This window comes from Mobula birostris, chromosome 12, assembly GCF_030028105.1.
Source record: "Mobula birostris isolate sMobBir1 chromosome 12, sMobBir1.hap1, whole genome shotgun sequence".
Lineage (NCBI taxonomy): Eukaryota > Metazoa > Chordata > Chondrichthyes > Myliobatiformes > Myliobatidae > Mobula > Mobula birostris.
The window spans coordinates 94,650,085-94,673,003 of NC_092381.1; the positions used below are offsets into that span (position 1 = coordinate 94,650,085).

The 22,919-nt window shown below is 38.7% G+C and overlaps 1 protein-coding gene across 6 annotated transcripts in view; it reads left to right on the forward strand.

Moving 5' to 3' along the window:
- ralgps2 (Ral GEF with PH domain and SH3 binding motif 2) overlaps positions 1 to 22,919 on the forward strand; it is a 567,568-nt gene that overhangs the window by 90,283 nt on the left and 454,366 nt on the right. For 5 of the 6 annotated variants that reach the window (XM_072274319.1, XM_072274317.1, XM_072274321.1 and 2 more), the window contains one exon: positions 20,192 to 20,276. The exons of the other annotated variant lie outside the window; for it this stretch is intronic. In XM_072274319.1, the coding sequence (XP_072130420.1) occupies positions 20,220 to 20,276 (57 nt within the window). In that variant the 5' untranslated portion in view covers positions 20,192 to 20,219. The remainder of the gene's footprint in view (positions 1 to 20,191; positions 20,277 to 22,919) is intronic. 6 annotated transcript variants of the gene reach the window in all.

A 22,919-nucleotide genomic window follows, 5' to 3' on the forward strand; every position in this document is an offset into this window, starting at 1 on the left:
GGAAGGCTTAAACTAGATTGGCAACGGGTAGTGCGGTAGGTGAGAGGTGAGGAGTTGGTGGAAAATCGGTGATAACTTTCAGTAAACAAGACATACAGGAGCACGGCAGGGAGCAAGGGAAGACTGTTAGATTAAAATACTTTTATTTCAATACTAGAAGCTTGGTAAGGTGGATGAATTCAGGGATATCTATATATATGTAAGTCAGATATTACTGAAGTATGGTCTAGGTCTGAAGGACCTGTTTTCATACTGTGTGACTTTATGAATCTAAATACCGACTTAAGTGAGGATGTTTGGCTATAGGTGAACATATTTAAAATAAATGCTGACATCTCTTGTTTCTATTCCAATCTTCATAATAAACGGGATACTAGGGATACCTTCTCTGCTCTTCAGAATAGTATCATGGTATCTTCAGTATCTGGAAGAATATACAGAACCCAGAGTTGATGTCTGATTGTAACGTTGACACTCCCCTCAAATTGTATTATGTAGTGAATATTATATTAATATTATCTATGTTAGTCAAGTATTTGTGCCCACATTTGTTGACTAGTACATCTAGTACTGTTAATGATCTGTGTGTTATAGTAACAGGCCTATTGTATTTAATGCCTTAAATACAGTTTGCTTGAGTATAATCAGATAACAATGAACTTGTATGGATATAATTGGTAGAGAGTGTTGCAGCTTGGCTTTAGAAATATCTTTGAGAGCAATTACAATGTTTCAGCCTAGATGGCTGAAGATATGGCTCCCATTAGAGGTGTAAGGTAAAAAAGAATTTGTGATACAAATGAATTATTGTTTCTATACAAATTACAATTATACAAAGAGGGAGGAGAAGATGGCGGCGCGACGCAACACGCGTGGCGTTCCAAATGATATCGACATATGTTAACTAGGGGGCTATGCACAATCCTGATTTGATGGAGACAGCTGTGAGAAGCACGGAGGAACACCTGGAGAAGCTTCTGAAATGCCCGCTTCGCTGCCGCTGCTACTGTGCGATCGAGAATCTCCGGAGGGGAAGGCCCCAAATCCTCGGCTTTGCCTATTCCCTGTTGCCGGGGCAGGGGTCGAAGTGCTCGGCAGAGATGGTGCTCGGTGTCAGAGAGCTAGTCAGAGGCTCGGAGTTTTTGGATGGACTCGGAGTCGGGCTGTGGTCAGATGCTTCCAGGATGCTGCAACGGCAAATTTGCGGCGCTGGAGGTTCACGGTCTGCGTGAGATGATGGGACTTTCAAGAGACTTTGAGACTTTTACCATGCCCATGATCTGTTCTTGTCAAATTATGGTATTGCTTTGCACTGTTGTAACTATATGTTATAATTATGTGGTTTTTGCCAGTTTTTAGGTTGGTTTGTCATGTGTTTCTGTGATATTATTCTGGGAAAACATTGTATCATTTCTTAATGCATGCTTTACTAAATGACAATAAAAGAGGACTGCGTGACCTCATAATCTAATCTATATTATGCAACAATCTACTTTTATTAGGTTTGATCAAATGGAATTTACATGTTTAGTTAATGTTTTGCTTCAATCTATTAATAAAAATCACTATTTATAAGCATCTAGCTCAGAATTAAGGTTGTTTTGATTCTTGATGTTTTAAAGTAGTAAAGGACTCATTTGCATTGTGGGTTTTGGATGTGGAGTACTTGATAAATAATCTCTAAATTTGTCTTAACCATTAATCTAGAATTTACAGAAACTTCTGAAGTTCTCTTAATAAGAATACAGATGTTTTATCTTTCTTTAAGTCTTCTCACTGTCTCAGGATTTCCCTGTTGATTTTTTACAAGGTAATGATAATAATCATTCATCTAGAATAATATACCCCCATGTTGTAGCAGTTTGGTAATGGAAATTCACTCATACAGAATTCAGAGAAATCACTACTAAAAATTAATATGGAATAAGAAGTTGCTTTTATAGAATTTATATGATTTAAAAAAAATAAAAAGTAACACATTTTGTAAATTTTTATCCAGGATTTGGGTTTCAAAACAATAACAACACAGACAGTTCTAGAATGCAACCCCTCTGGTGTATGTACACTGTCCTGAAATTCATCGTTATGCAGAGTCCAGTTTCATAAATTCGTTGTTTTGAAAATCCAATCTATTGCATCTTTTAGTATCAATTCGAATATTACCTTTTTATGTTTGAACTTGCAGCTCACTTTAAACTTTTGGAATTTGAATGATACATTAAATCCAAGCATTCAAAAGTTTAAATATTTTATGTCCTTCTTAAAATATCTAATGTACCTTCCTAATGTACAACTACTTTCCAGATTGCAAAGCATTCTTTTCTTCAATTTCTACTCATATTTAAGATAATGTTTGATAACGGGGTTTACTTTCTGGATTTTCTGTGTGTCATTGTTTATTTAAATCCTTTATTCTTTGATTCCCTGCACTCCAGTCTGTAATGGTCATGTACTTTAACTTTGACATTGTTGATTAAGGTTTGGTTATTTTCAATCTGAGCAACTTTATAACACTGCAGAGGGTTGTAAATTTAGTCAGCTCCATCTTGGGTACTAGCTTACAAAGTACCCAAGCACATCTTCAAGGAGCAGTGTCTCAGAAAGGCAGCGTCCATTATTAAGAACCCCCAGCACCCAGGGCATGCCCTTGTCTCACTGTTGCTATCAGGCGGGAGGTACAGAAGCCCAAAGGCACACACTCAGCGATTCAGGAAGAACAACTTCTCCTCTGCCATCCGATTCCTAAATGATCATTGAACCCATGAACACTACCTCATTTTTAAATATATATTATTTCTTTTTTTTCATGATTTTTAATCTATTTGATATACATATACTGTAATTGATTATTTTTTCTTTTTCTATATTATGTATTGCATTGAATTGCTGCTGCTAGGTTAACAAATTTCACGACACATGCCAGTGATAATAAACTTGATTCTGATTCTGAGGGTGTTTCACTGAGTTGATAAAAGGTAAAGATCAGCAAACCAAAAGTACCTTTTTAAAAACAGTAAAAGTATGAAATGTATGTTCCCAGTTGAATATCTTTTTAATTATGTAAGGCATTGTAAACTTGAGGAAGAGTTAACTCTGGCTGCTGGTACTTGTTTATACGTAAATGATCTCCTTTTTAAAGTTCATGTTTTTTTCCTGTTCGTGATGGTGGTTTGCTTACATTACCTGTAGGAAATCTGCTCATTTATTACTGAATTTTGCTCACTGAAAGAAACTTAAATATTCCAAAGAGGATTTAAATAACCATCCCCTATTTGGCAAAATGGATGTTACTTTCTTGGCTTGTCCTTGTTCCTACTTAAAGCTGTTTATGAAGTTATTTATGTTAAGACATAATTGTTTCATTGTTATCATTGTTTTTTTAAACAAAGTTCCCCTTTATTTCTGTCACATGGGATCAAGTCACAGGAGATCAAATCAAGAATGGACAAGGTTTCTCTTGACTTTCCTAGTATCATGATTAACCCCAGGAAGAGCTTCAAGTCATGTTTATGTCATTACTAACATTGCTATTTTCTGTTTGACTTTACTCCATCTGAGTTTGTTAATTGCTAAAGCCGTATCCAAGTCTTTGTTTCCTCCTGACTTGACAGTCTCGAATTATCAAGATTACAACCTTTATTTACACTCCATACATGCAAAGCCATGTAAACATTTGTGCTCTTGTCCAACTTTATAATAAGTTTGTTTAGTTATCATACAACCTTCCTCTGAAAATGCACTGCTCAGCTAAACAAAGTGAACTGAGTGGAAAAGGCTTTCAGGGGAATTTATAACCACTTTATAAGCATAGTCTTGTTTTTTTTTTAGAAAAAAGCCTTCAGTTATTGATAGAGAGTTATCCTTCTTAGTATTAGGTGAGAGAGTTATCCCTCCTAGTATTCTTTGATAAATTTGTATTCTTCAAAGGTTCAATTTAATGTCAGAGAGATGTATACAATATACATTCTGAAATGCTTTTTCTTCGCAAAGCATCCACAAAAACAGAGAAGTACCCCAAAGAATGAATGAAAGTTAAACGTGCAAACCCCAAAGTCCCCCCCCAGCTCCCCCCCCCGCATGTAAGCGGGAGCAAGGCCACGATAACCCCCATCAAAAAAAAGCACACCTGTTACTGAGCACAGGTGTGAGCTAAGCGATAGCAAAGACCATAGACCTTGCAGTTACCCCAAAGACTATCGCATTTCATCCGGCAATTGGCAACCCACAGGTTCTCTCCCTCCCTGACGAGGGAGGGGGAGGTGTCCCCCATTTTCACAGCGGGCGGGAGACATAACAACAACCCACTGGTTTATGATGTTAAAAAGTCCGTTTTGTCGCTTTTTCTCGAGCTCTGTGCCCCAAGGTGGCAAAGATCTCGGGTCTTCGGGCACACAGCAAAAGATTTACCAGTCGCCCCGACAACACACGAGTCTCCTGCCGTGACACCGACCCTCAATCTGTCCGTCTCCAGAGCCCCGAGATGTTAGGCTTCCAAACACTTGGGCTGAACCCTTGGTGTGCCAAACATCGGCTGGTCCTGAAACCCCGAGAACAGGTCCCATTCCTGCAAAGAACTGAAGTCTGTGTGTAGCTCCAAGTCAGGGTCTTCGAAAGAACCCTGAAAGGGAAAAATAAAGATATTAAAGATGGAAATAGAGCTGTTTCCAAAGATGCAAGCAAAGGAGTTGCCATTTAGCGCCGTCTTAACTCTGCCTCCAGTCTTCTTAGGGATGTTGTTCATTTTGACCCGGGCTCAAAGATCGAAAGACAAGGGAATTTCTATTAAACTACTAGGGGACAGCACAGGGTTTAATGAGATGAGATTAGCTTTATTTGTCACATGTATATCAAAACTTCATAACATAGAGTGAAATGCATTGTTTGTGTCAATGATCAACCTGTTTGAGGATATGCTGGGGGCAGCACACAAGTGCTGACATGCTTCCGGCGCTGTCATAGCATGCCCACAACTTACTAACTCTAAACCATATGTCTTTGGAATGTGAGAGGAAACTGGAGCACCCTGAGGAAGTCCATGGAGTCATGGGAAGAATGTACAACTCCTTATAGACAGTAGTGGGAACTGAATTCTGATCACTGAGTGCTGGCAGTAAAACAGTGGTATTCCAAATAATAACAGAAAATCCAATTTGAAGTATTAAGAACTAATTGCAAAAGGAAGTCTACCAAATAAATTGGGCATGATCGCTGAAGGGTCATTTGGTAAAGTGGGTGGACAGTTGCAAAGCTAGTAGAGCCACTGCTTCACAGTGCCAGAGACTTGGCTTCAATCCTGACCTTGGGTGCAATCTGTGTGATTGCCTGTTCTCTCTGTGTCTATGTAGGTTTCTGTGAGGTGTTTTGATTTCATCCCACATTGCAAAAACTAGCTGCTTTGTAGTTATACAGTGAAATTGCTACAGATTTGTTGGTGAATAGTATAGTCTAAGGAATTGTTGATGATGATGAAGGGAGAATTTTGAAAATGGGATAGCTGGGGATTAATGTAAATGGGAGATTGCTGGTTGGTGTGAACGCGGTAGGCTGAAGGGCATTTTTCTTTACTGTATACTTCTATAGCTGTGAGCAGTGGAACATCTTAATAGCACATTTTTGAGTATGTAGTGTAACTACAGACCTTGTATTAGCAAATTTAGCATAAATAATTTGTTTGCATTGATTGGTTACTAGTGACCATGTGAATTGACAGGGGCAGTTACCTGACAGATCAAGTTAAGACTTTTGTAGAACATAGAACGGTACAGCACGGTACAGACCCCTTGGCCACAATGTTGTGCTGACCCTTAAACCCTGCCTCCCAGATAACCCCCCACCTTAAATTCCTCCATATACCTGTCTAGTAGTCTCTTAAATATAGAACATAGAAATATTTAAAGAAGATTTGAGGAAAGGTGTAGATATACATTTAGTCAGTGCTAGCACTAATGCTTAACAAGGACTAACATTCCTAAAGAATGCTTACATTATGGCAAGATTCATACAATCAGAGGACACTTCTATTTTTTTTGAAAAATCAAACTATGTAACAATCACTAAGATATTTAATTGTCTGAATTTAAAAAAAGTGTATAGTGTAATTTTTCTATTACATTTAGAAGTCAGAGGATGAAATTAAATGGTTCTGCAGAAGATAGTGATGTGAGAGATGGACAGAATATGCTTTTGGTGTTAGTGGGATAGAAGAAAGAGGTGACTGAGATAGTTGGCTCTGGATTGGGTTTATTGGATGACACACATGTGGTAGGTACCATTGGAGGTGGAAGTTGATGAATTAACACCAATGCCATGACAATGCTAATTTTTAACAGCTTTTCTTCAGAAGGCTCGCAGGAGCAACATTTAATTCAATGCTATGACCTACTTAATGCTACATTGTATTTTGGGATTTGCAGAAATCTCTTCTGTTTTAGAAAACAAATCCTTTAACATTTTCACACAAACTTTTATTGAAGGCTCCCAACTTTTCAGCAAACTCAGCTGCTACCTGCTCCTTCATTAGCTCTTAAATGTCCTCATTAATAAGCTCCTCAACATGTGAAGTAAGAACTCCTCAACTACTTCCATGTCATTGCAGTCAATATCTGTCTGACCTACTGGGGAACCAGGTTATTTTCGATGTTAATTACAGTGCTGAAATATCTGCGATAACAACTTCTGTCATCTTAATCAAATGGACATTTATAATGTTTGAAAACTATTAAGTCTGTTCTGGTGAGCAATATGATTTTATTTGGCTGCCCTTATCACCTTACCGCTGCTTGTCAAGAACATCTCATATGATATTTCTTTTAAATCATGTTTGAGAAGAAGGACAGTGGCTACTTTAGTCATTGTTTTTTCTTTTTCCATCTTCTTCAGTATCCAGTTTCATAAGCAATACTGAAATTTGTTCAATTTTCAACTTGATTTTTTTTACTTTTCTCAGTCATAATGATAGTTGGTTCTGTCATGCCAAATGCCCAAGCGTTAACTGATGGATTGTTTAAATAATTTTCTTCCTTTATTTTTTTTTTTGCGTGTGCCTGTGTGCGTGCGTGCGTCTGTCTGAGAAGATGTCTTTTTCATGGATTTACAAGGTGCAGAGCGAGAGAGAGAGAGAAACTGCGTGGCGCGCCACTCCTCACACAGACATTTTCGCAGTATTTTTCTCTTTTTATTTTACAAGGTTGAGTTATGATCTCGATGCTCAACCTGGCACGGATGGAAAGCATACTTGGGAGTGAACCCAACTGGTTTTGAACCCGGGAACCTCCACTCCCGGGTCTGGCGCCGATGTCATTGTGCCACCAGCCGGCCCAGTTTAAATAATTTTCAATTTCATTTCCATCATTGTATCTTTGCTGAGATTATTGCAAAATTGCTGCTGGGCATCTGACTGCCATATTCACTGGATGGAAGTTGAAAAAAATTGTCAGAGTATTGCTTATCTTCAGACATGGAATGCTGATATCTTATAAACTGATGTTTGGAGGTTCTGATTATGCAATAGTATTATGGAAGATGTATAAAATATTTTTTACCCTTTGTCACAAATTATAACTTTGTTAGCGAATCACAATCAAACGTTGCAGCAAAGTTTGTTTTAAGTACACATTTAGTAACTGGAGAAGAGCTATATACAAATAGATGAGAAAACACAAAATTAATTACATTGCCATTGATATTAGATTTAGAGTTGTGGCAGAGAGGATGTTACTAACCAACTGCTACAAAACATAGATGTGGTCAAACAGAAGGCAGGTGTAATTTAATATGGAGAAGTGTGAGGTAACATGTTTTGGCAGAAGAGATGTGGTGAGACAATAAGGAATTAATATTTGCAGGAGCATAGCTGCATGCGATTCATGTTTATAGATCTTTGAATATGCCAGGACATATCAGGAGAGTAGTCACCAAAGCATATCGGATCTGAACTTCGTAAATTGAAGTAATGAGTACAAAAGTATGGAAATTATGGAGAACTTCTATAAAGCACAGGTTTGGCAAATCAATAGTGTTTTATGTTCACAAACAAAATGCTGGAGTAACTCAGCGGAATGGATAATCAGCACTTTGCACTTTGGGTCAAGACCATTCATCTCAAAGGGAATCAAGCAAGAGCTGACAAATAACAAGTGAATCCCGGTGAGGATGGGTGATAGGCTGACAGACAAAGGAAAAGTTGAAATGTGTGAATTGACAATGAACCCATTGTCCATTATTTTTCCTCCTTTTGGCATGACTTATTTAATTTAATGTGGGCATGTGTGTTTGTACTGGGAGATGGGAGGTGGAAGTGACAAAGGGTTGCAGATAATGGAATCTGATAGGAAAAAAAGAGAGATCATGGAATCAAATGGGGGAGGTGGGGTGTTCTGTAGAGAGAGAGAGAGGACACAGTGAAAGGAGTATGTGGGCAATAGTCAGATGGAATGGGTGTAAGAGGGAAAAGAAACAAAGCTGGGATGGGTGTAGGAGGAACTAGGTAGATTAGAAGGAGAGAAAGAAAAAGGGTCAAAGAGGAGCAGTGACATGAAAAGGGGGAATTCGGAGTTCATGTCTTTGGTTCTAGACTACCCAAGTGAAGTATGAGGTGCTCTTCCTTTTGTTTGTGTTTAACCACACCTTGGTACTAAAAAGGGCTGGGCACAGACATGTTGGTATGGAATAGAAAGTGGAATTAAAATTGCAATCAGTTGCTCCAGAAGATCATGGTGGACTCTGACTTATGGACCTCCTATATTCTCTCTAAATATATAGTATGTTTTATAATTTCAACCATGAATAACTATTGATTGTAAATAAGCTGAACTTCATTAGAAGTTCTGCAGATATTATTTTAAGGACATAATGTAGGATAAGGCCATAAAATATAGAGATTATTTTAAAGGATGATTTGCATTCATCCATTTATTATCTTTCGTGCTCTTTTTACTATTGAAGTTATTTGTTGTGCTGGATACTTTACAAATTGTCTTGACAAGATTCATTTTATATATGCAAATACTTCTGTAACCTCTTTGTTCTTGTCACTTGAAATTTTCATCTCACTCCCATCCTGACCTGTTGGTCTGTGGTTTTCTGTGCCGATACAGTAAGGCTCAAGGCATGCTTCAGGAACAGATTCCCTCTGGGCACACTTTAGCCTTTAAGATTCAGTACTGAATTAATGAAATTCCATAAATTGATTTTTCTCTCTCAGTACCAGTTATTTTTCTGTGTTGTTAGTTCAGTTTGTTTGCTTTTATTTCCCCTCTTTTCCTGGAAGTAGAGAACTTGCCAATCCTAACCAGCTGGGCATGTCACCCAGTTCAGTGGATCCCAAGTCCTACATTCTTTTAACAGCACACATCAAAGTTGCTGGTGAACGCAGCAGGCCAGGCAGCATCTGTAGGAAGAGGTACAGTTGACGTTTCGGGCCGAGACCCTTCGTGGTCCTCGTGTCCTACATTCTTTTTGTTTGTTCTAAGTTATTTTTGGTTTCCTTTTCAGTTCTGATGAAGGACCTTTGATCTGAAACAGTAAATTATTTTTCTCTTTTCATAGATGCAGTCTGATCTGCTGAGTATTTGCAATTCCTTCTGTTCTTATTTTAGATTTGTAGAATCTGCAATTTTTTTTTTCCTTGAGAGTTTAGGTTGCAATTCAACAAAATGTTTTGCCTTGTCCCTAGTTTGCTTTTGTATTTTTATGTTGTTGAAATGTTATATAAGCTGGATGTTAAGTGTTTTTACTCCAATTTCCTCACAAATGCTCATCTCTTTCCTATCCATGCTTCCCCTGAAAGCTCAGGGTTATTGAAAGCGCACAAATAATTTTATAGCCACATCAGTAAATTCTCATGAACCCAACAGAAGCTGTTTTAATCAGTTTTTAACCTTGGGGGCTATGGAAATGAATTTTAAAAATTTAAACATTTCCAACAGTATTCATATCATGGTTCACATTTATATTTTTTTTGCATGAACAACACGATTTTGAGCAGAAGAGAGTGGATGTCAAATATTTTTCATTGCTTCATTAATAGTTTATGTTGAGAACCACTGTTATTTTTATCTGACTACTTGGTGATGAGAGATAGATTTTTGGCTCTGTTTTACTGTGCTAGTTTATTAGTTTGCTGCATTATTTTGGGACATCCAAAGTGGAAACGGGCAATTATTTCTTGTAGGGCATAGAACTTTAAGATCAAGAACATACATCAGAACAGGAGAAGGCTATTTGGCCCTTCAGGCTTGCCTCTCCATTTATTGTGATCATGACTGATCTAGAATCACAGAGTAATATAGCATGGAAACAAGCCTTTTGGCCCAACTCAACCATGCCAGCCAAGGTGCCCACCTTGTCTCATTTGCCTGTGCTTGGCCCATATATTTCCAAACCTTTCCTATCCATGTACTTACCCAAATTATCATTTAAGTGTTGTTATTTTACTTGACTACTTTCTCCGGTAGCTCGCCCCATTTTTACATCATTTTCTAGATGATGAAGTTGCCTCTGGGGTCGCTTTGAAATCTTTTCCCTCCAACCTGAAGCCTATGCCCTCTAGTTATTATTTCCCCTTTCCTGGGAAATAGACTATATCCATTCACCTTAACTGTGCAACCATAGTCGTGCATGGTCATAAAAGTCATTTACAGGGTCACCCTTCTGTCTCCTACATTTGAAAGAATAAAATTGTAGTCTGTCCAACTTCTCCCTGTAACTCAAGTACTTGAACCCTGGCAAAATTCTTGTAAATTATCGCATTCTTTTCAGCTTAATGATATTTTTCCGAAAACGGGATTGTCAAAGCAGTACATAATTCTCCATATGGCTTCACTAGCCTCTTTTACAATTGCAGTATAATACTCCAACACCTAAACTCTCAATGCTTTGACTGACGAAGGCCAGCATGCTAAAATCTACCTTTACCACCCTGTCTACTGTGAAGCCGCTTTCAGGAAATCATGTACTCTTATCCTTTTATCCCTCTGCTCTACAACACACCCAGGGCCCTTCCATTCACTAAGTGTCATACCCATGTTTGACTTCCCAAATACACCTTACACTTATCTGAATTGAAAGCTATTTGCTATTCCTCAGCCCTCTTACCTAGCTGATCAAGATTCCTCTTTTAATAGCTTTCTTCACTTTTTGCATTGCTGCCTATTTTAGCATCATCTCCAAACCTACCAATCATGCCTTGTGCAATCTCATGTGGAATATTTGTGTAAATAATAAACAAAGGTTCCAGCACCGGGCCCTGCGATACTAGTAACAACCTTCCACCATCACCCTCTTTTTCCTACCACAGAGCCAAGTATGAATCCTGTTAGCTCCCTCTCCCTGATCTCATGTGATCTAAACCTTTAGACATCACTACCATGCATCTACTTCAGGTCTCAGCTCCCTTCCTGAATCAGATGTTTATAGCCCTCAATTTATTTATTTAGAGATACAGCAAGTAATAGGCACTTCTGGCCTAACCTATTAAGGCATTTTTTTTGTTGAAATGTAGAAACAAACCAGAGCACCTGGAGGAAATCCATAAATCCATGCAGTCATGCGGGGAAAGTACAGTCTTCTTACAGACAGTGATGGGAATTAAAACTAGTTCCCTGGCACTATAATACTGTTGCATTAACCACTATGCCATCATGCTACCTGAATTCTCCATGTCTTGGAAAAAAAAACTGCTTACACTCAGACATCCCACCTCTCCTGGAAATTCTGGGAGTCTCCTCCATATTGATAGTGGCTCCCTGATGCCTGCAAATTATATACAATATCCCGGAAATCGATTTTTTTTGAGAGCAAGAGAGAGCGCCTCAGCAGAGTGTTCCAAAAAAAGAAAATATAAAACGTACGTCACCCCAGACTACACTAAAGTGTACCCCTGCCTAATAGGGGTCAAAAATAATGACAGTGTTGCTCACTGTATTGTTTGCAACAGTGACTTTTCTATTGCCCATGGTGGGTTAAGACTGTAAAAGACATGTTGAGGTGAGTTTAACAGGTGACATTCGTTCATTAGCATAGCTAACATTATTTAAACTAGCTGGCTAGCTGCTGAGGAGCTACTATATTGCAGACATCCCACCTCTCCTGGAATTTCCGGGAGTCTCTCGCAAATTGATGGTGCTACCTCCCTGAAATGAGTTTTTGCAGGGTGGGATGACTGTACACTTTTGGTAGACTTTTTTAGCTAGCCTCCTACTCTGAGACAGAAAATTTCAGCGGTTCATCAGTTTATGTGAGTAGAAGTTTCAAAGTGCTTTGGTTTTAAATGATCAGTCTCTTATCTTGAAATTATATTCATTCTTTTGAGTTTCTTCTATTTGTAGAGTTAATTTTTTTTGAAGACCCCTATATTGAAAACTGAAGTATACTGTATTTTCATTGCTGTATCATGCTTTGTTGATGTTGCCAAAATTAACATTGCAAGTTTTTCTATATATTTTTCAATTAAATCTCTATAGTAGAAAATTATAACAGATCACAAAGAAAGGAAACATGATCCTGAGACTGCTCACATTAAGGTGATTAAAAATTTTCCTCTTGAATTCATTCAGAGTTGCTTTTAAAATAAACATAATCTTAGCTCTGAGCTACTTGGTTTTTAAAAAATTGATTTTTACAAATATTTAATCTGCTGAATTATCTGATAGAAAAATATAAATGGTTTAACAAAAACACAAATGGTTTATCAAAAATACCTCTATTTTGGGCTTTTTGACTATTTTGTCTGGCAAGTAAGTTGAACCCAGTGTTTTAAAGGGAACTCTCATAGATTGGACATCTTCCTCAAACACATAGGTTGAAAGCCTTGTGGAAACCTTTGAGCCAAATACTGGAAATCCAAGAGTGGGAAGGAGACAGTTCAGTTCATCCAAGCAGCCAGCTAACCTCTACATGGAGTTGGAGGATTTCTCTATGTTTTGAGACAAAACAAGAAAACAAAACTTTGGCTAAGTTCCATACACATCATAAGAGGCAGTGAATGTCAAAGCAACTTTTCTTAAAATGAAAGACAATCAAACTGAGAAGATAACTTTCTCTTAATCTATGGAGGAAGCTTAGAAATATTTCTTTTGTCTATGTGGAAATAATTCAAATTATGTTCTTGTAACTGTATTGTAGTAATTGAGCTTTGGTGCACAGGTTGACTGTGTGCCAAACTATTCACTTGTTGACTGTGAAAAAAACTATGCAACATCTTTACTCAGCTTTGTATGCTTATACTCTAAACGAGTCTGCTTTCTAATTAAATCACAAACAAAAGAAAATCTGCAGATGCTGGAAACTCAATGCTTGAGGAATTCAGCAGGCCAGGCAGCATCTGTGGGGAAGAAGTACAGCCTATGTTTCGGGCCGAGACATTCCTCCAACATTTTATGTGCGCTGCTTCCTAATTGGAGAAGTACACTTAAGAATATCTGATAAAACCACCATATTATGATCGGAGTTACTGTTGTTAAACAGCTTTGTTGTGCTATCATAAAACTAACAATTATCCATTTTGGGCAAACACTTGAGTGCACAAACCCTGAATTCTACTGCTATGATTGAACAATCCTGCAGTGTTTGAGAGATTGTTGAAGGAAAATTCACTGACTCGACATCAAGCTATTTTTATTTGTCATTCGTTTGTTGTCAAGACCCGCAGTGAGGTTGCTGTTTTCCGTCCATCTTTCTAATTTACAGAGATTTTCAAGCCTTTTTGTCATTGAAATATTTCTTAAGTTTTTGATAATTTTCCATACAGAATTTCTACACAATTTAAAAGAAATCAGAACTTTGTTGAAAATATTATCTATATTATTTGCTGGTAATCTGATTTGTTATGTAATATGTAATATTTGAAATATTTCACAGGATACTTTTTGTGTTTCTTTTTTTGTAAAATTTTGGAGATAGGCTGATTTCATATTTCCTACAATTTGCTGATATCTTTGTTTAAAAACTTATTAAAACTGTAATTTGTAAGTTCATAGACTACAGCATAGAATTGAGGATTGACCTCCAGTGCTGCTTGCGTGGAGTTTGCACATTTGTTCTGTTTGTGGTTTCTGCTTGATGTATTGATTTCCTCCCACATCCTCAAAACAGGTGGTCAGTAGGTTAATTGACCTCTGTATGGATCAGTGGGAGAATCTTGGAGGGGATTGATGGGAATGTGGAGTGAATGAAATGGATTAGGGTAAAATTAGTGTGAAAATGGATGATTGACTGGCAGACCACAGTACGTGTGCTTGCAACACTGTGTCCGACAGAGTGATCAGCAGCACCGGGGCTCCACAGGGGACTGTCTTGTCTCCCTTTCTCTTCACCATTTACACCTCGGACTTCAACTACTGCACAGAGTCTTGTCATCTTCAGAAGTTTTCTGATGACTCTGCCATAGTTGGATGCATCAGCAAGGGAGATGAGGCTGAGTACAGGGCTACAGCAGGAAACTTTGTCACATAGTATGAGCAGAATTATCTGCAGCTTAATATGAAAAAGACTAAGGAGCTGATGGCAGACCTGAGGAGAGCTAAGGTACCGGTGACGCCTGTTTCCATCCAGGGGGTCAGTGTGGACATGGTGGAGGATTACAAGTACGTGGGGATACGAATTGACAATAAACTGGACTGGTCAAAGAACACTGAGGCTGTCTACAAGAAGGGTCAGAGCTGTCTCTATTTCCTGAGACTGAGGTCCTTTAACATCTGCTGGACGATGCTGAGGATGTTCTATGAGTCTGTGGTGGCCAGTGCTATCGTGTTTGCTGTTGTGTGCTGGGGCAGCAGGCTGAGGGTAGCAGACACCAACAGAATCAACAAACTCATTTGTAAGGCCAGTAATGTTGTGGGGATGGAACTGGACTCTGTCCAAGTTGCATGCCATCTTGGACAATGTCTCCCATCCACTACATAATATACTGGGTGGGCACAGGAGTGCATTCAGCCAGAGACTCATTCCACCGAGATGCAACACAGAGTGTCATAGGAAGTCATTCCTGCCTGTGGCCATCAAACTTTACAACTCCTCCCTTGGAGGGTCAGACACCTGAGCCAATAAGCTGGTCCTGGACTTATTTCCTGGTGTAATTTACATATTACTATTTAACTATTTATAGTTTTATTACTATTTATTATTTATGGTGCAACTGTTATGAAAAGCAATTTCCCCCGGGACCAATAAAGTATGACTATGACTATGATTTGATAATCAGCATGGATTTAGTGGGCCTAAAGGTCTGGTTCTGTTCTGTATCTATAACTGATTGGTGATGCAATCTGATAATTAGTTTAATGTATTGAGCAAGTAGTATTTTAAATTGCTAATATTTCAATTTTAACTTGAATGCCGTAATTCTAAATTTTGGTACTTAGATTCAGAGGCAGAAATTAATTAGTCCCTTGTTACGTATACAACAGTATACTGCTTGTGTATTAACTTTTTTATTTATGAAATTACAGCAAGCATGATGTGTAGTTGTGGCCTCCAGTGGATATATGTATGTACATTTATCATGCTGGTTTGTTAGAAATTTATTTCATACTCAGAGGGAGTCCTCCCGGGAGGGGGGAGAAGATGGTGGCGTGATGGCAGCACGCGCGGCCACTTCGGTGATGAATATCTGTTAAGTAGGGGACCATGCACAATTCTGATTTGATGGAGACAGATGTGAGAGCACAGAGGAACATCTGGAAAACTTCTGAAATACCCGCTTCGCTGCTGCAGCTACTGTGTGGTAACCGGAATCTCCGGAGTTGAAGGCCCCGAAATCCTCGGCTTTGCGTGTTTCAGCGGCCGAGGAGAGGTCGAAGGCGCTCGGGAGGCTGTATCAGAGAGGCTGGTCGGAAGCTCAAAGTTTTCGGACTGATGGACTCAGTGTCGGCTGTGGTCGGCTGCTTCCAAGGTATCGGCAAGTTGACGGTGCCTGGAGGTTAATGGCAGGGAGTTTCTCCCTTTTGCCACCGCTATTGGGGACTCAGGAGTTGATTGACTCGGGACTTTGAGACTTTTTTTTACTGTGCCCATGGTATGTTCTTCATCAAATTACGGTATTACTTTGCACTGCTGTCACTATATGTTATAATTATGTGGTTCTGTCAGTGTTAGTCTTTGGTCTGTCCTGTTTTCTGTGATATCACTCTGGAGAAACATTGTATCATTTCTTAATGCATGTATGCATTTCTAAATGACAATAAAAGAGGACTGAGTGTTCTCATAAACTAAAAAAAATGGAAAAAACGATATATCTTTCCATCTGTCTTTAAAATAAATTGCAATGTTTTGTGTTTACTGATCACAAATAGTTGGTACAATATTTTGTATTTCAAGATTGTTGCCAGGTTACAGCAAGGAAGGATAACGTCCTAATGTGGGCAAGTTGGATGAGTGTAGATGGATAAAAATATCAACATGAACGATTTAACGAGCAGGGAGAAAAGTTATTATGGAGCATAGTTTAGAAATTTGTTGTAAGTAGGAGATAAAACAACCAGGAAAGACAAATTGTACTTCTGTTTCATATCCATTTTGTACATAATCAAGGACTGTACATTAATCAATCTTATTTATAGTGGAGGGAAAAAATAAGTACATATTATTGTGCTTGTGTTAGGTGGTGAAAAATTTTCATTAATGCATTTCAAAAAGAAGTTATTTGACCCACAAGAAATAATATTACATAGCTTTGATATCGTATGGTTTATCATGACCTGAATTTTCATGACTATTGTCGCAAAAAAGGAGACTAAGTTTGAGAGAAGTTGTTCCATGTTGCCAGTCCTGCTGAAGGGTCTTGGCCTGTACTCATTTCCATAGATGCTGCCTGGCCTGCTGAGTTCCTCCAGCATTTTGTGCGTGTTGCTGGATTTCCAGCATCGGCAGATTTTCTTTTGTTCCAGATTTAGTATATAGTTTTCATCTGGTGAAGACATTGTGCAGAGTTTCTCTGTTTCCATATTTATAACTTCAGATTACCATCAGTAAGGATTTACAGGTGTGTTGTGGTATGTTGCAAGTTTTAGAAGGTGGTATTGAAACATTCTTTCATCTTTTCTTTGGTGTACCTGGTAATCCCTTGCTATGAGAGAAGTCAGAATAGTCTGTTTCATGATTCTGGTGAAGGACATGTGAACATCAAGGCCTGCCCAAAACAAGCTAAGTGAGCGTAACTAAGAGCTCCAATGCTGGAAATGATGCTCCAGGAGAGGGCAGTAATTTGTTTGCTTACACATTTTTATGGAGGATCTTGGATTTGGAGTATTTTGTTGAACAAGTGAACATTAGTCATATGTTTCCAATGCCTTGAGGTGGCTACTGCAAATAATCCAAAACGTGGAGGGCAGGTATCACTGTTGTCCAGCACACAGAGTTGTTCGCCAGATTTATTTCTTTTTTTATTACTAATTTATTGCAACACCAACAAATTACATTCAATACAGCAGTTGCCAATTACATTTTGATTGTTTATCCCAGCCACCCCCCAACCTTCATCACCATCCCCCTCCACCCCCTCTACCCCCATCCCTCTCCACTCCACCAACCAACTGAATAGTAGTGCATACACAGACAAAGCATTCCTGTTTTAACAAAAGATCTTTTAAGTTAGATTTGTGCCAGTCCTTTCAATTGATACATTAATACTACGTCTCATTAATATCATAACTCCTTTCATATGAGTACCATCAGCTGATGCCACAACGGGTTTATAAAAGTGGTTTTGAACCCTGGGAATGTCATTAGGCTTAAGATGTGTTTCATGTAACAGCGCGATATCTATTTTCTTTCTGCGTAAGAAATCTAAAACCTTTGAACGCTTGTAGGGAGAGTTTAATCCTCTAACATTAAATGATACAATAGTAAGATTTTCTAATTTATCTGTATTGCTCATCTTTCCCTGGATCTGTTGTTGTTAGTTGGTGGTGGAGCCTTGAGTTACCCCCTTCCCACCCCCCCTCCCACTACCCCTCACATTCAACCCTTTACTTTGTAACATCTATGAGTGTCACTTAACAATGTCAGACACTGAACAATAACTGCCCCCCTCTAGCACCAACACATTAGAAAGGCAAAGCAGTTCTCATAGATAATCATATCAAAGAGACAAGGAAAAAAACCTGGACAAACCCGTTAACCTATATAATTAAAACCATTTTTGTCTCAAATATAATATACCACGTAATCAAGACCCCAACAGTTCTCTTGTGAGAAACTGTTGCTTTAATAGACTGTGGCTTAGCGATGACGCCACTGATGTCTTATCTGGCACCCAGGAACGTAAACAAGTCTACTGGAGACATAACCCGAAATGAACATGTATAACTAAAGTTAGTCAGAACAAACTGCTGTTTTTCAGCTTCATTCTTGATGAAGTATGACATTTGGGTATATTGAATATCACCTTAGAAAGTAAAAGATAAAAAGTATAAATCTAGTCGGACTTGTATCACCTTACCATGTTATCCTTGTATTAATAAGTTAACTGAGCCATTACCTTAAAACTCTTACCTGCAATACTCAGAAAAAAATTAGTCCCTTAATTAACTAAGTACAAAAGTGCAACGAATGACTTTCCAATAAAAGAATAACCAGAAAACTTCACACCTAGAACGTTAACTTGCCCGTGCCTGTTAGATTGCGCATACAGGCTGGTCCGAGCTCTTAATGCAGTTCCATCTCCTCCCGAGGGGCATATGGACTTTGCCCAGGGTCGTCTTCCATATCTCCCAGCACTGATGATTTCAGAGCTTCTTTCGCTTCCTCTGCCGAGTTAAATGACATCTTCATGCCCTTGATATTCACTCTCAAAATTGCCGGCTATATGAAGAACGAGTCGATCCCCTTCTGTTGAAGCTTAGCGCGGATCTCCTTGTATCCCTGCCATTCCTGCATCATGCTGGGGCTATAGTTGGTGAAGAACTGCAGCTAGGTGCCATCAGGGAGAGTAGGTTTGGCTTTCCTCGCGCCCTCCAGGATAGCCTGCCGGTCAGTGTACCATAGAAGCCTAAAAACCATGGTCCGCGGTCTTGAGGTGTTGTTGGAAAAGATCCTATGTGCTCTATCGATCTCCAAAGGAGTACTGTGGGAATTCTTGAGCACTGGAATCCAATTATGCAGCATCTCCTGGAGGTAACCTCTTGGATTGTCACCCTCAGTGCCTGTCGGTAAGTTGACCAGCCGCACATTGTTTCTCCTGGATCTGTCCTCCAAGTCGTTTAGCTTCTTCCATAATCTTAGTCACCTCCACGAGACAGGAGTTAGTAACTTTCTTATTCTTGCGTAAGCAAACGTGAATGTTTTCTATTTTGTTGAAGACTGTGCTAAATTTTTTAAACACGAATCTCCACTTGCTCCTTTTAACGACCGGAGAATGTTGCCATTCTCTGCCATATGCTTCTGTATGGGGTCGAGAGCCTTTTCCAGCGACTCCTGTAGCGTGTGGGCTACCATTTCTTGCAGCGATTCCATTTCCGTTGCCATTGTTTGCTATTTCCTCGGATGAATCGCTAGCGTGGTGTCGTCTGCTGGTATCTTGTTTCCTGGTTGAATTTGGATCTTTTTTTGAGGTCATGTCTTTAGTTAGATCTTTCTCCAACTCAACCTTGTATTAAGACCGTCTGTGAGCCCTAAAGAACTTGAAAAAGGAGGGTTATATGTCAGCGCTCAGTGCTGTGCTGCCATCTTGCTTCGTGCCTCACCAGAAGTCCCCCCAGATTTATTTCTTGATCTTCAAATATTATTTTGTTCAGTTTGCCAAAGGCTATACTCGAACACTGAAGATGGTGAATTTCATCATCAATGCTGACTTTATTTTCTCCTTTAAATATGCTAGCATGAAAATAGGGAGACATTTATGTGCCCAAACATTGTACATTTTTTAATGTAAACATTTGGATAGAAAATTTCACTGCCCACAGTAGTTCAAAATTAGGAATTTATAGTTTGCTGTTCAGTAGTTTGCCATTAAATCCCTTCCAATTTTTTTAATGTGTGTAATAATTGGGAATGAACTTTCAGATCATACGAATTATTTCAAAATTGTTAGCTATTTTCTCACATTAGGATGCAGGAATGTAGGAGTTTATGCTGATTGCTTAGACATTTAATTTGCATGTAGTTCTTCAGGTTAGGAAAAGGAAAACATACTTTAATAGGAAGCATTTGTTAAGAAAAAAATCTTGTAAAATAATTGTTATTTCTTTGTTTTTAGCACTGCTGTGTTGGATGGTATAGGAAGTATGGACCTGCCTAACGGGCAATCAAGCACTATATATTGTCCAGCCACAGCTTCTGAGGTAATTTGAATAACTCATTTTACGCTTGTGGATTTATTGATTATTTTTGTCCTCTGAATTTTCTATGTATGGTATAGATTTTTCTCAATTTTGCTGTCTTATTACTTGTTAAGTCCTTGGCTAAACTCATTAAATGTCTGGTTTGTAATCTTATAAAGAGCTTATGGCGCACATTGCAAGTCTGGCTCCCAGCTGATTAAGGCCTGATATAGTGCAAGGCTTGTCTGTGTAGCTTTGAGAACTGGTTAGACTTTGCCCTAGGGCTGAATGGCTTTTGAAAGATGCATATATCAAAAACATTTATTTGAAAGCATTTTAGAATCAAGAAGTAAAGTTAAATAAAAAGCTTTACTCTTAATTTTCCACTGGCAGTCACTTCCACTCATTTAATTTCCTGAGATCACTATCGATCCAGACCACTTGCTAAGGTTCCCGCTGCACAATGTAGATGTTCTACCTTTCCCTTGTGAGGTAAGCTCAAAGCTGGCTCGTTTCCTGTTTGCTACTATCTTGACATCTAAGTTACGACTGATTTAAAAACAAAATGCTGGATATTCATAATATTTTAAATAAACCCCTTTAATATTTCAAATATTTTCTTTCAACCACTCTTACTGTAGAAGCTGTAAGTTTCTTCTGTAAATATTCACCAATTTTTCTTGGAATGCACTGTGTCTTACCTATACCATTTTCCATAATTCTGCTCTACCAAGTTCAATGCTGCTGATCATCACACAAGAGGAGCAGAACAATTGATTTTGGACCTTTTTGGATTGGAGACTTGGCACTATTAGGGAACAAGACAGTGTATGTGACAGAGATGTGTGTAGCTGAACACTTCGGATCTAGTGATTATAGTGCCATTAGTTTCAAGATAATTATGCGGAAGTATAGGTCTGATCTTTAGGTTGAGATCCTAAATTGGAGAAAGGCCAATTTTAATGGTATCAGAAAGGATCTGGCAATTGAGTATTGGGACAGGTTATTTTCTGGTCAGGGAATGCTTAGTAAGTGAGAGACCTTCAATATTAAATTTTGAAGATACAGAGTTTGTATATTCCTGCCAGAATAAAAGGGAAGGCTAACTGGTTTTGGGAACCTTGGTTTTCTAGAGATATGGAAGCCCTGGTTAAGAAGAAGAAGAAGGTGCATAGCAGGTATAGGTAGCAAGGAACGTTTGAGATACTTAAGTATGAGAAGTGCAAAGGAATACTTGAGAAGGAAGTCAGAAGAGTAAAAGAAGGCATGAGGGTGCTCTAGTAGACAAGGTAAAGGAGGATCCTGAGGGCAGCTACAGATCTATTAAGAGCTAAAGGATAGCAAGCGACAAAATTGGTACTCTTGTAGATCAGAACGGTTTTATATGCATGGAGCCAAAAGATATGGAGGAGATGTTAAATGGATTTTTTGCATCTGTATTTACTTGGGACAGACAGTCTACAGAAGTAAGGCAAAACAGTAGTAGAGTCAATGAGTTTATGGATTACAGAAAAGGAGGTGCTTGTAGTTTTGAAGCATATTGTTGGATAAATCCCCAGGGCCTAATGGCATGTTCCTTCAGATCTTATAGGAGGCAAGTACAGAAATTGCAGGGGCCCTAGCAGAGGTATTTAAAATGTCCTTAGCCAGGGGTGAGGTGACTTAGGAGAGCCCCTTATTGTTCTGCTGTTTAAGAAAGGCTTTAAGAATAAACCGGGAAATTATAGGCTGGAGGGCCTGATATCAGTAGTGAATATGATATTTGAAGGTATTCCCTAGATGGTAGGAGAATGAGGGGAGATTTGATTGAGGTAGACAAAATTATGAGGGGTATAGATAGAGTAAATGTAAGCAGTCTTTTCCCAGTGAGGTTGGGTGAAACTAAAACTAGAGGTGTGGTTTAAGGGTGAAAGGTGAATGTTTAAGGGGAACATGAAGGGGAATTTTGTCACTCAGAGGTTGGTGAGAATATGGAATACGCTGCCAGTGAAAGAGGTGGATGTGGGTTAGATCTCAACATTTAAGAGAAATTTGGATAGGTTCAAAGGGCAAAGTATTTTCAAAGTTTGGTAAATTTAGCAGCAAAGTGCATATATGTCACCATATGCAACCCTGAGATTCATTTTTTGTGGGCATTTAGCAAACACAAAGAAGCATAATAAATCAATGAAAGACCACAAAAGACAACAAACTGTGTAAAGGTATAAAACAAATAATATTAAATAAATGAGCAATAAATTTTGAGAACATGAGAAAGTGAGTCCACAGTTTTGGGGACAGTTCAGTGTTAGGATGAGTGAAATTATCCCCTCTGGTTCAAGATCCTGATGGTTGAAGGGTAATCATTGTTCCTGAACATGGTGGTGTGGGTACTGAGGCTCCTGTACATCCTTATTGGCAGCAGTGAGAAGAGAGTATGGCCTGAATAGTGGAGGTCCTTGATAATGCATGCTGCTTTCCTGTGTAAGCACTCCCAGTAGATGTGATCAATGGTGGGGTGGACTTTACCTGTGATGGACTGTGCTGTATCCACTACATTATTGTAGGCTTTTCCATTCAAGGGCATTTGTGTTTCCATACCAGGCCGTGATGCAACCTGTCAATATATTTTCCATTGAACTGTAGAAGGTTGTCAGTTTTAAATGACATGCTGAATCTACGGAA